At 41.4% G+C, this 14,362-nt stretch overlaps 1 protein-coding gene across 2 annotated transcripts in view; it reads right to left on the bottom strand.

The window, feature by feature from the left end:
* The window catches only part of CD58 (CD58 molecule), an 81,064-nt gene that overhangs the window by 27,680 nt on the left and 39,022 nt on the right, over positions 1-14,362 (bottom strand). For both annotated transcript variants that reach the window (XM_072644460.1, XM_072644461.1), the window contains exon 3: positions 8,265-8,555. In XM_072644460.1, the coding sequence (XP_072500561.1) occupies positions 8,265-8,555 (291 nt within the window). The remainder of the gene's footprint in view (positions 1-8,264; positions 8,556-14,362) is intronic.

The following is a 14,362-nucleotide window of genomic DNA, read 5'->3' on the forward strand; positions in this document are numbered from 1 at the left end:
CTGCTGTGCTGCCCCTGATGCTTTGATTTTGTAACTTCCCTATTCCCAAACTGTCAATGTCCTGTAGGAACACATCTAAACTCCTCAGCACTCCACAGTTTGGCCCCAACCTCTTTTCCTGACTTTATCTTCTCATTCTTCCAAATTCTTTACCTAGACAGATCTACAAATGGACCCAAAGTCTGGTCACTGGGAGTGGAAATGGGGCAGAACAGTTGTCTTCAAATGGGTAGGAGGAGGATGCCAAGCAGATAAGAGATTGGATCTGTCTGGTCCCCAAGAGCAGGTCTAGAATAGTGGGTGAGTAGAATAGTTCATTCTTAGCTCTCCCAAAATGAAATGCTCAGCCTTCATAATATCAAGTCTCCCCTCCCTGGGGGGCTTTAGGCAAGGGTTGGATCCCCCTGTTTCAGATGTGGATCATCCCATTTCTGTCAGAATGGAGATTCTCCTTTGGGGCATGGATTAGCTTAGACGGAGATCTCTCTAAGGTCTCCTCGGAGATTCTATAACTGAGCATAACACAAACTTTTTTGTGTTTTCAGGAGAGTGAAGAAAGAGGTCACAGGAGCTGAGGAGGTTGAGAAATTGGAAAATCAAGGTTGGAAGAGAAAAGGGCCCGGAAAGACAAAGTGATAAACCAGATACTGCATTTTCTAGGGAGGAGGGAAGGGAACGTGGAGGTCCACAGATGACAGCAACAAGGATATGACGGATAGACGGGGAGAGAGAAGAGACACACAGAGAGACACAGAAAGGGTATTTATTAAATGTTTACTACGTGCCACCACAGTGCGTAGGGTGCTGGGCCTGCGGTCGGGAAGACTCCCCTTCATGAGTTCAAGTCCTGCATCAGACACTTACTAGCTGTTTGATTGTGGGCAAGTCACTTAACCCTGTTAGCCTCAGTTTCCTCATCTGTCATGAGTTGAAAGAGGAAATGACAGACCACTCCAGTATCTTTGCCAAGAAAATTCCACATGGGGTCACGAAGAGTTGGATATGACTGAAACAACTAAACAACAAATGTGTCAAGCACTGCGCTAAAGCTAGGGAGATAAAGAAAAAGAAGCAAGGCACAAGAACAGGATGGAGTATAATTTAAAGGAGAGGCAGTTACTGAGTGATAGTGGCAGAGAGAGTGCTAGTGGGGACCAAAGAGGATGCCAGCTCCTCCTTCTAGCCCTGACCAGCCTTGGACAGGGTGCCAAGAGATGTGGTGTCAAAAGGAAAAGGTGAGGTTCCCTTTGGCACCAGACAGGGAAGGAATATATGAGAAAGAGATCAAGGATCCATCATAGGCTTAGAGCTGAGATGAAGGAGAATGCACTAAGCATTTATATGGTACCTACTACCTGCCAAGAACTATGCTGAGTGCGCTTACAAATATCATCTCTTTTGATTCTCACAAATCTGGGAGGGAGGTGGTGTCACCATTCTCATTTTACAGTTGAGGAAACTGAGGCAAAGAGAGGTTAAGTGATTTGCCTAGGGTCATACAGCTAGTAATATCTGAGGCTGGATTTGAACTCAACCGTTCCTGATTCCAGGCTCAGCGCTCTTATCTGCTGTACGGTGTAGATGCCTATGAATGAACCTCAGAGGTCATTAAGTCCTCCTATGTCCTTCTGACAAACAAGTGACTTGCCCTGAGTCCCACATAGCAAGTGACAGAGCCACGATTCAAACTCAGGTCTTCAGTTGCTAAAACCATCTGTCTTTCTACTTTACCTTAGCAGGAGAAGGCTCTCAATGGAAAAAAGAGGGCAGAGGAAGATAGTAACAGGGAAGGCTAGTATTATTTACAGATGAGGAAACTGAGGTCTAGAGAAGTTGTAATTTGCCCCAAATCACACAGATCAGAGGAAAAATTTGAATCCAGGTCCTCTGATTCCAAAAACCAATATTCTTTTCACTCTACCAGGCTACCTCTTATCAGAGTCTCTTTAAATTTCCTAGGTCTCCTTGTCTCTAGGTCCAGTACTCTACCCACTGTACCACCTGGCTGCCATGCGTCATGAAGAAGAGGAATTCATTCTGCTTGGCCACAGAAGGCAGAACTGGAAGCAATGAGTGGAAGTTTCAGAGAGGAAGATGTGGTCTCTCTGTAAGGCATCTTCCTCAGTATGTCTATTTCACAGTGCAATTTTCCATTTCAGTTTTTGCTCAGTTTTCTCAGGGGTTTTCTTGGCAGAAACCCTGGAAAGGTTTGTCATTTCCTTCTCCCGCTCATTTGACAGATGAGAAAATGGAGAAACAGGGTTAAGTGACTTGCCCAGCTTCACACAACTAGGAAGCATCTGAGGCCAGATCTGAACTCATGAAGATGAATCTTCCTGATCACAGGCTGGACACTATGGCACCACCCAGCTGCCCCAAGTTTTCCATTACCGAAGATCATAAAATGGAGTCTGTACGATCTCTTGTAAGAGATGTATGTTGTAGAGGGACTTCTGATCAAAGTTGGACTTGACTACAAAACTGCATGTCCTAACTGGGTACCTTTGCCCTACATGGCCCATGCATTCAATACTACTTTCTCTCCCCTCTGACTCTGAGCTTCCTTTATTTTCTTCAGGGCTCTGTTGTAATCTCACTCTGGGTAGGAGGTTACTACTGTCCCTTAGCTGTCACTGCCTTCTCCTCCCAGATTTCCTCACATCTTCTCTTCATATACTCTCTCTTTCTTCTGAATGTCAGTTCCTTTGGGCTAAGAGTTGTTTGGGGATTTGAGCTGTTTTTGTTTTGTTTTGTTACTTGTTTTGTTTGCTTTTCTTTATATCCTCAGCATTAAGAATGGTACTTGGCACAGTCATCACTCAATAAATGACTGCTGACCAGACTGAAGATCCTTTCAGGTCCCTCCTTACTCTGAGATTTTGGAATTCCTAATTGAGGAAGGGGCTTGTCTTCTCTCTACCTTATTCTGCTTTACAGAGCTTAGACAGATGTCTACTTTTTACTTAGAAACACTGGCTCATCACCACAAAATACTTTTTCTTGTTAAATATTTTTCAGTTAGGTCAGTTAGAATTCCAAGATGAAATGGAGAAGGAGCTAAAAATGATATCATATTTGTATATATTAAAAAAATTTTAAGTTAAACTTGCACCCACTTCTTAGAAGTTCTTTGGTAGAAGGACAGACTTTCCTAACCTCCAACTCACAAGAAGAAATAACCACAGTCAAGAAATGGCAAGTGTGGTATGGGATTATAAGGGAATGTTATTGTGCTATAAGAAATGATGAGCAAGCAGCCTTCAGAAAAACCTCAAAAGACTTTCATGTGATGATGCAAAGTGAAGGAACAGCAATATTGTAAGAGGGTCAACTGTGAATAACTTAGCTATTCTCGCAATACAACAATCCAAGACAACTCTAAAGGGCTTATGATGAGAAACATCCTTCCCCAAAGAACTGATGGTGTCTGAATACAGATTGAAACAAACGTTTTTATTTTTCTTGAATTTATTTTGTCTCTTTTCTTTCACAATATGACTATTAAGGATATGTTTTACATGATGACACATGTACAACGTATATCAAATTGCTTGCCTTCTCAGTGGGGGAGGGGATGAGGAGAGGAAGGGGATGAAAAGGGAGAAAGGAAGAGAATTTGAAATTTAAAGTTTTAAAAACAAATGCGAAAAATTGTTTTTACATTTTACTGGTGAAAAATAAAATAATAAATAAATCAAATAAATCAATTATAAAAGAAAGAAATGGCAACAAGCCCCAGGTCCATTTTTAGGAACCGCAGCTGTGGCCTGATGGAGAATAACATATCAGTACATAAAACTGAGCTTGCAGAAATGCAGACAGAAATGCCTTTTGCCAAAGCCAGTGCCATCTGCTACATGCCCATTCTCTTCCCCATTCCCTAGCTCACCAAGATGATTAAGCATTTCTATGGGTGAAGAACATAGAACAGGAAGTGGTCAAGGGGGAAGTGAATTTTACATCTTACTTTTAAGGGCATACATCCTGTTACAGTGAGCCATTTGCATAGAAGGCCAGAACGTCCCAACACACTGGGAGTGCCTGTCTCTGCAGCATGTGGTGGCTGAGCACATGCTATTTCTGAGACAAACTTCACTGACTCCCGTCTGCTAGCCATTTGAAAGCAAGAAACATAGATTTAGAAAGTATGACAACTTCAACGGGTAAGATTAAAAAAAAAAATGGTGTGGGGCCAGAAGGGCCAGCTCCTCTGATGTGAAAAGGCCCACAGGAATACCTGGCATGTCTGTAAAGAAAAGAATACAATATCCACGGAAGTTTTGGTTCATTGTAAGAAATGTTTAGAAAATAAAGAAATAAACAAATGTTAAAAAATGTTTTTAACACACAGTTGGAGAAAAATAAAATGGTAAATAATAAAAATAAAACAAAAAAGAAATATTGAAGAAATGTGGAGTGGGCAGGAGTTTTCCAATTACTGGTTGTATACAAGGAGAGGGTGGATGATTCCCAGTCAAGAAGACAGTGGAGGGGACCTCTTTACTGGGCAGGAGGTAGGATTTAACCTTTGCAATCCCTTTGAGTTATGAGATTTTCAGAGTGGAGAGGGATTTTTCATTACAGTATGGGTTAGACTAGTTGGTTTCTGAAGTTCCTCTGAAATTCTACAATTATCCATTTTATGCAAATTTTGTAGTTTGACCACTACCGGTAGGGTGACACAGTGGATAGGGTAGTGGATTTGGAATCAGGAAAACCTAGGGTTAGGTCTCGCCTTAGTCCTTTGCTAGCTGTAACCCTGAGCAACTCAAGTAATCTCTGTGCCTCATTTTCCTTACTTGTAAATTAAGGAGGTTGGATTTGATAATCTGTAAGGGCCTTACCAGCTCTAAATGGATAATCCTCAACTGATAGTAGCTAACATATATACTGCACCTTAAGATTCGCAATATGCTTTACTCCATATACTGTTACCTCATTAGGACCTCAGAAGAGCCCTATGAGGTAGGTGCTATTATTACTCCCACCTTACAGATGAGGAGACTGAGGTTTGAAGAAGTTAAGTGATTCGCTCAGGGTCATGTGAGTACATGTCTAAGGCAAGAAACGAACTCAGGTTCTCTTACCTGCAAGTTCAGCAATTTTTCTACTATACCGCCTTCTCTTAATGAGTCCAGTGTTTTTGAAACTAGAATTTCATTTAGGAAACTTTATAACACTTTCCGTGACCCCAAGTTTCTCACTGTCCTGAAAATCCATCCTCTTAGCGTCAACATTCTCTGAGAGCTGCTACGTGGTTACAAAACATGGAACATCATGATCTCAGGAAAAATCAAACTTAACTGGGGACTCAAAGATCAATGGAAAGAGATAGAGTGGGTATAAGTAAGCTGTAGCAAAGATGGTATTTTTAAGAATAAGTTATATCTTACAAAAGTGAGGCCAGTCACGTAGAGAGAGAGAAAGAGAAGGATAACAGATGGCTAGCCTAAGGGAAGGCCTGCAATGTGTTAAATGGATTTGAGGATTTACACAAAGATGTGGGCAAGAATCCTAGAAATCCAGATTTAGATTGGGAAGTAACTTCACAGGCCAATTCCCTCATTTACTGATGAGGAAACTTGCATTTTCACTCTGTGCCAGGCATTTGACCAAACAAAGGGGATACAAACAAAGGTAAAAACATGGTCCCTGACCTCAAGAAGTTCTGATACTAATGAGGGAGACATAGAAGAAACTGTACATATAAAACATACGTACAATTGGAGCACCTTGGTGACACAATGGATAGAGATCTGGACTGGGAGTCAAGAAGACCTAAGTTCAAATTCAGCCCCAGAGACTTAACTAGCTGTATTACCCTAGGCAAGTCACTTAACCTTTGTTTGCCTCAGTTTTCTCATCTGTAAAATGGGGATAATAATAGCACCTACCTCCCAGGGTTGTTGTGAGGATGAAACGAGATGACATCTGTAAAATACTTAGCACAGTGCCTGGCACATAGGAAACACTATCTAAATATTAGCCACTATTATTATCGTATATGGGGTAAATGGAAAGTCATGGTATAAATGGAAGTGGGGGGAGGTAGGAAAGGAAAAGGGGGAAGACTGGAAAAGCCTCCTACAGAAGGTTGCATTTGAGTTGTCTGGACAGAAATTAAGGAAGTCAGGAAGTGGAGAGAGAGAATATTCCAAGCATGGCAAATTGTCAGTGATAATGCACATAGTCAAAATGGACATGATGAGGGAGATCATTCAAGGCATGGGGAACAGCCAGAGAGCAGTATAATAAAAATGTAGAGAAGACAGAGTATACAAAAGAAGGGGTTGTCTGACAGCGTCAAAGGCCACAGAGAGGCCAAGGATGACAGGATTAAGAAAAGACCATTCGATTTGGCAATTAATAGATCATCAGTAACTTCAGAGAGAAGAGTTTCAGTTGAATGAAAAAGAAGGTCAGACTCGAGTTAGTTAAAAAGAGAGAGGAGAGAAAATAGAAGTACTGAGAATGCACAGCTTTCTCAGAATTTAGCCATGAAAGGGAAAAAAATATAGGATGTTAGCAAGCAGAGATGCACAGAATCAAATGAGGATTTGTTTTAAAGGTGGAGAAGACATAGGCATCTTCACAGGCAAAAAGAAAGGAGCCAGTAGCAAGGAAGATTGAAGATTAGCCAACGAGTGGGCATGACAGAGGGGTGATCTGCTGGAGAAACTGGGATGGGATGGGATAAAGAGCGTATGGAGAGGGTTTCACCTTGACAAGAAGGGCCACTTGTGAAACAAGGGTGTAGGGGAAGAAATATGGTCACATGAGATGAACAGGAGACAAGAAGAAAGAGCTATTGACAAATGACTTGTTATTTTGGTGAAGAAACTTCTCTACTAAGAGGGTGGGATGAGAAGTTTCCTGAGAGTTTTAGGGAGAGATGAAAAAGTTTAGGACAGCCATTCTTGGGAGTAGGTTATCAAATTGATTAGGGAGGTATAAAAGAATTGCCTTTCTGCAGTCAAGTTGAGATTTTGTAACATAAATTTGTAGTGATCTCAGTCAGCACTGCCATCATTTTCCCCTTTCTATGATGTGCCAGGAATTCTAGCAGAGTAAGAATGGCTGGACAAGTGATTTAATCTTCCTGGGACTCAGTTTCCTCAACTATAAAATGAAAGAGTTAAAGCATGTGACTTCCAATGTCCTTTGTAGCTTTAGACGTATGATCTTAAGATCCTTTCTCTCCTCCATTCAAGGATGTTACTATGCCTATACCACCTACACCAGTTCAATCAAACAATAAACCAATAAGCATTTACTCATCATCTACTATGATGTTGTTAGGTAGTATAGTGAATAGCGTATCAGACCAGAAGTCAGGAAGACTCCACTTCCTAAGTTCAAATCTGCACTCAGACACTTACTAGCTGTGTAACCCTGGGCAAATCACTTAACCCCATTTGCCTCAGTTTTATCACCTGTAAAATGAGCTGGAGAAATGGCAAACTACTCCAATATCTTTACCAAAACAAAAATAAAAAAAAAAACCCAAATGGCATCAGGAGGAATCAGACATGACTGACAACAACTGAACAACCTAATCATCAGGCAGGCAGTAGCGATAAAAAGACAAACATGAAACAATCTCTCCCCTCAAAGAGCTTATGTTCAACCAGGGAAGCAATGTAGACACATACTTTCCCCACCCCATCCCAAAGTCAAGGATCAGAAAGCTCTAAGAAAGGGAACACCTGTCTGAATATGTCTTCTAACTGTTAAATTCTTTTCATTCCCATAATTATTCACTGTAAAGGTCTCTTAAAATAGTGGAAAATGTATCTTTTTTTAATATTGATATAAAACTTATTCTTCACTAAGTCTAGCAGAGGGGTGGGGAACTTGGGAAGTTTGGATTCAGTCAAAGGGCCACATTTGAGGATCTAGAGGGCCACATGTGGCTTTGAGATCACAAATTCTCCACCCCTGGAGCATCTCACTATGGTGTGGTATGATGTAGCATGGCATGGCATGGCGTGGTGTGGCAGTGACCTCAGAGAAGATTCTACCAGCCAATTTCATCAAGCTGGAAGGATTTTAGGTACAGGTCTGATGAATGCTGTCTAAGGACACCTTATGGATGTGGGCAGGCTTATCAATAAACAGATCACCAACAGATAGAAGTTTTTGTATTGAACAGCTCACAAAAACTCACTGCCAATTGACAAGAAGGTTGTAATCTTCATTGCTGGAGAGAAAGGGTCTGCACTGGAAAATCCAAAGCAAGCCTATAAAATAAATGTACTACTTACCTAAGACATAAAGAAACATGGTCTCACTTTTCTGAAACCTTGACTCAAATTCATATTGGCCTTCATCAGATGCCGTTAAATTCAGGATAGTAAAGTTCCCAGACTGGTCTAATATTGCCCTTTCTGTAAAGGACCCAAAGTACGTAACGTCTTCACCCTCTTGCCATTCTGCTACTTTATCTTTCCCTTTCTTCCAGGTAATATCTTTAAACTCTCCATTTTTCACTGGTGAAAGTGTAACACTATGGTTCAGGATGCCAAACTTCTCCACAAGTTCACAGCTGCCCCAGTCTATGAAAAATAGAAAGAGATGGGATAAAACCCCATAAACACATTGAAAACATAGCAACCCGTCCTTTCAGACCCCTCCCCTCACCCCTGATAACAGAAAGGATCTCCAGTCTAAGGAGCCAATATCATGACCAGTAGAATGCTCACTATCTTTAGGGAACAGAAAGCATTAGAGAGTGCCTGCCTATAAGGGTTCCAGTCTTGTGGGGAAACTGCGACAAACACAGAAACGCTATCATGGGGAGTGTTTTTGGCACATGCTGATAAGCCCCTATCCATTCCAGTGCTCTCGCTTCCTGGCGCACTACATTCAGTTCAAAGGGAAATTCTCATGTTTCAAAAATGGGTGTTAAACTTTGCTTTTCTTGCTCTTTTTTTGGCAACATGGTTAATATGGAAATGTTTTACATGAGTTCACATGTGTAATCAATATCCTGTTGCCTGCCTTCTCAATGCATGGGGGAGGGACTGGACAGAGGGAAGGAATTCAGAACTCAAATTTTGTAAAATATTAAAAATAACTAACTTATAAATTTGGGTGTTTTAATGGGTGTTAAAAACAGATAATGAGCTGCAGTTTTCCCCAAGTATAATCAAAACTGAAAAAACAAGAAGGAGGAGGAAAATTTGAAAAGAATTATTCAGGAACCTTTTCCAAAATCTTTTGGTATAGTAACAAACATTCACAGATTTATTAGTCTTCTTTCTCTATTTGTATTTTTTTCCTATTCTGTACTATCTGCTCATTAGTAATGAATTGCCCCAACATACAGCACTGGGTTTTGCAATGTTGTAAAGGAGTGGTTTCGACCCTGGTTCCAGAGGACTGAAAATGAAGCATGCTGACCACCTGCTAGAGGGCAGCTAGGTGGCTCAGTGGATAGAGCATGGGATCTGGAGTCAGGAAGACCTGAGTTCAAATGTGACCCCAGACACTGCCTGGCTATGTGACCCTGTACAGGTCACTTAACCCTGTTTGCCTCAGGTTCCTCATCTGTCAAATGAGTTGGAGAGGGAAATGGCAAACCACTCCAGTATCTTTCCCAAGAAAACCCCAAATGGGGTCATGAAGAGTCTGAAATGACTCAACAACCACCACTACCACCTAGAAACAAACACAAGGAAATGAGAGACAAGTCCATACTCAAGGTGCATCTCCTATGTCTGACTAGTTTGTATCAAAGGGCTAGATTAGGAGAAAGACTAGAGCTTTCATTGGTATAGGCAACTCCTTGAATGAAGAAATGTTTCTCCCAGTGATACAGGTCAAGACCCTCTCTTCAGTTTATTTGTTTAGTGAGTTGCTTGGAATATGAAGAGATTAAGTGATTTACCCAGGGTCACACAGCCAGTAAATATAAGAAGCAAGACTTGAAGCCAGGTCTTCCTGGATCTGAGGCTAGATTTCAATCCACTATGCCATGCTGCCTGTTCATCAAAACCATTATTAATAATGCCTTGGTTTATCTTGGAAACTATAATTTAATTTAAAAAATAAAGCATTTACGCAATGCTTTTGATCTTGCAAAGGCCTTTTCAGACACAATATAATTTGATTCTCATGACAATTCTGCCAGATAACCACTATAGGTATTATCATCCCAATTTTATGAAATAGGAAGTGGCAGCTCAGAGATATTAAGGGATCTGCCCATGATTGCACACTTGGATTTGAATCCAAGTCTGAGCCTAGTAATCTGTTCACTGTGTTATGCTGTCTTGCCCCCCCCCCCCAATATTTATTGACTCTCAGTCCAATGCCAGAACCGGTCAGAGATTAGACTGGACCCACGGGGTGCTGGTCATTCACTCTACCCAGTCATCTCAGCAAAATGTTCATCTTAGGTGGTCATGGCTATAGGGGAACAGGATACACAGCTAGATTTTATGGTTTGAGAGGAAGAGACAGAGATCAATGCCTTACCATGAGCTGCCACGTACAGTAACAATTATTAGTATATAAGTAATATTAGGGTACTAATAATCATAACTAGTATTATACCCCATAACCAATACTACTAATAAAAAACATGGTTGGTATTATTATAGCTGTGTGTGTGTTCATCCTTCACTGCCGAAGAAGACCATGCCATCAGAGAAATAATGACATGACTCGCACTTGACTTTGTTTTGAGTGAGGGAGGGCTGTGCAGGTCACCAGCCTCACTTCTCCTCCAGAGCCATTGGAATCCAGTGACCAGATATTCATCAGGATGCTGGAGATGACCCAGGAGGAGGCAACTGGGGTTAAATGACTGGCCCAAGGTCACACAGCTAGTGAGTGTCAAGTGTCTGAGGTGAGATTTGAACTCAGGTCCTCCTGACTCCTGCACTGGTGCTTTATCTACTGCACCACCTAGCTGCCCTTATTATTATAGCTAGCATAATAACACATGGCTATTTATATAAGATTTTCCATGGCTATTTAGCGTCAAAGAAAGGATACTGGGTTTTCATTTGGGCTCTTCCACTAATTGGGTAGATGACTTTGAGCAACCTCTGAGCCTCATCTGCAAAATGGAGTAAGCTGGACTATCAGGAGATACTTAGCAGTCTCATAGGGATTTGTATTTAGTTGTGTTCTGTTTAGTAAAGGAACATAGAACCAAAGATTTAGAACTGAGAAGGACCTAGAAGCAATTCATTCTAACCCCTTTATTTTAGAGATAAGGAAACTCAAGGGGAGGGGGGAACAGCGTGTATGATTTGCCTGGGGTCATACAGTTAGACAGTTGTCTGTGGCAGGATCTGAACCCATGTACTCTTGACTTCAAGGCTAATGACCTTTCTGCTACACTATGCTGCCTTTCAATTTTGCATTAATATTTTTATCAATGATTTGAATAAAGGCATAGATGGAATGCTAATCAGATTTGTGCAGGATGTCAAACACTGCCCCCCACACACATATACTGTCATTATTAAAAATAGGAACCCCTTTGAGAATATCATTCCCCAATCTCTGCCACTATCACTACTCCCAAGTGCCTTGTGCCACTGAGGAGAGAGGCAAAGTAGCCATTTGAAACAGCAAGAAGCTCAGAGAAAGGAGGTGGCATGTGCCAACAATGTCAAGGCATTACAATCAACTCTTTTCAGATCCTGGTAGAAACAGCCCAAAGTCCTGCACTCAAAAGTCCTGGGAAGAATAGTGTCCCACCCAGGCCACCAGCTCAGCTTCCTATCTGGCCCTAAAGCCATTATCCAGAGAAGTGATCCTTGAAAAGATGGCACCTGCATGACATTCCCCACCACCACTGATACCACTGCTGACCAAATGGAGTGAGCTCTAGAGACCAAGGAAGAGTAGTGCCCCAGATGGACCTGGGCTTTTTTTCCAGACCACCATATACCTCACAACCATCACCATCAATATCCTTATCACCGAATGGTTCAATATAACACATATTATTAACGGAAATGACACCAAAGACTGTGTTTTACCATCTACCCTATTCCTGTACCCTAAAAATCATCAGCCCTTTCCATCCATTCTGCAGTTGGACCAGTGTTTGGGACTAGGGACTATCTTACTTTTTTAAAAAATTTGTACTCAGTGCTTTACACAGAGAAAATGCTTAAGAAATGCTTCATTCATTCATTCATTTGCTAATGACATGAAGATGGGGGCAGTAGTTAACATGCATCAGGGTGAAAAAAAAATCTCCCTAAACTGTGATGATCTCATTATAATAAGATTAAATTTAATAAGCAGAGATAGAAAATCTTATGAAGTTTAAAAACAGCAATTAACTTCACAAATATAAATGGGGGTAAGGGAGGTGAAGAGATAGGAAAGAATCACAGCTAGAAAGCAGTTTGTGTGAACAAGTCCTGACCCTTTGATAAAATCAAAAGTTCCAGGCAGCACACAAAACAGTGACTGTCATCTTGGGTGATGCTGAGAGTCCTGACAGCTGGAATAATAAAGATGGTTCCATGGCCTTCTGCCCTGGTCATAACATTGCTCTAATACTGGTATTAGTTCTGGCTGTCACATTTTAATAAGCACGTTGAAGACTGTCTGGAGAAGGCAAGCAGGATGGTTAAGGGCCACATGAGGAACACCTGAAAGAACTCAATGTAAAAAAACCAGGGACAGGAGAGCTGTTCATAGAACTACCACATGGAAGGCAGTCACAGACTCATACAGCTGGGAAGGTCATTGGAGGTAGTTTAGGTTCAATTTGTACCAGATCAAGAATCTCCTCTTCAGTATAAGTCCCTAACACACTGATATCCAGCCTTCACTTGAGGACCTGCAGTGATGGGAAAATCATTCTATCCTTTGGCAGTCCCTTTCTCTTTTAGACACCTCTAGTGACTGAGGATCTTTCTGAAATCTGCCACTTGGCAACCCCTGCTCACTGCTTCTTGTTCTGCTCTCAAGGGCCAAGCAGACCATGTCAAATCCCTCTTCCACATGCTAGTTGAATAGTTAAGGATGGCTATGATGTCCTCTTTTACTCCTGAATTATTCTGAATTACTACAAATATTTCTCCTCCCCAGATGGATAAGAGGAGAGAAAGAATGGGAGAGGAGAAAGGAAAGAAGAGAAAAAAGGGGAAAGGGAGAGGGGGGAGGAAAGAGAGAAAAGAGGAGAGAGAAAAGAAGGGAGAGAGGAGAGGGAGACAAAAGGGGGTGAGAGGAAGAGAGGAGGAAGGGGGGAATGGAGGGAGGGAAGAAGAAATGAGATTTAGGTATAAATGAAGCAGTTAAGTAGTATAATTCAATAGATCATGGGACTTGGGAGTCAGGAAGACTTGAGTGCAACTTCTATCTCAGACATAGCTCTGTGACCTTGAGCAAGTCACTTAACCTCTGTCTCAGTATCCTCATCTGTAAAACAGGATAATAATAACACCTACTTCACAAGATTGTAGTGAGGACAAAATGAGTTAACATATATAACGTGCTTTGCAAACCTTAAAGTCTATACAAATGCTAGCTATTAAATTTTAGCTAGCGATTTTAAGACAAACTAATGAATCCTTTGGTGGGCTTCTCCAGACAACACCATTTGTTGCCCTTTCTAGAAAACTTGGTGAGAAGCAGAGGACAAGAGCTGCTACTGTTTGAACTCAGAACATAAAACTCACTCCGATCACCTTCTCTTTCTTCGACTTAATATCCCAACTAGCTCCTGGGAAGCCCCTTTTTATCACCCTTAGATATGGGCATTTCATCACCAATGTAATTCTGTCACTGCTCCCTGACCACAGAAAGTGGTGAAGGAAACAACTTCCAATCCTTTTGTTTTGAGGGAATTAGGACAGCAAGTGGTTAAATTGTGGGAATTGACTGAACCATACCTACTCCATCTTGTGACTCAATTCTGGAGCTAGCTCATTTTCCTTTCTACTCAGTTATGGATCTAGTCCAGATCTGGAGGTCATAGGTTTCCCACCCCTACAAGTCCATATTCTATCCTGTGTAAAACCTTTATTCAAATATGAAAATTGGAAGAGGACCTTATTGTACTGTTTGAACCTAGCCCTGTGTGTTTAGGTTCTGCCTGCTGCTTAGGGACCCTTGGCCAAGGACTAAGACTAGGCTGACCAGAAACTCAATCCTATCCAGAGACTGATGCAAACAACTGTATATCTCAAGAAACCCATGTGTTTTGTCTGAAAACTGCCCCTATACTGATAAATCAGTTATTGTTTTCATGTTCCTTTGAAAGTACGCAGACCATTTTGGGGGGAGGGGAATGGGACACCTCCTTTTCAGACTTCAGGTAACTGTACTAGTTTGCTCTCCTCCTCCCAGCTTGAAAAGTTCCTAAACTTTCATCCAATTAGAAATC

Source organism: Notamacropus eugenii, chromosome 2, assembly GCF_028372415.1.
Source record: "Notamacropus eugenii isolate mMacEug1 chromosome 2, mMacEug1.pri_v2, whole genome shotgun sequence".
In the NCBI taxonomy this organism is placed as follows: Eukaryota; Metazoa; Chordata; class Mammalia; order Diprotodontia; family Macropodidae; genus Notamacropus; species Notamacropus eugenii.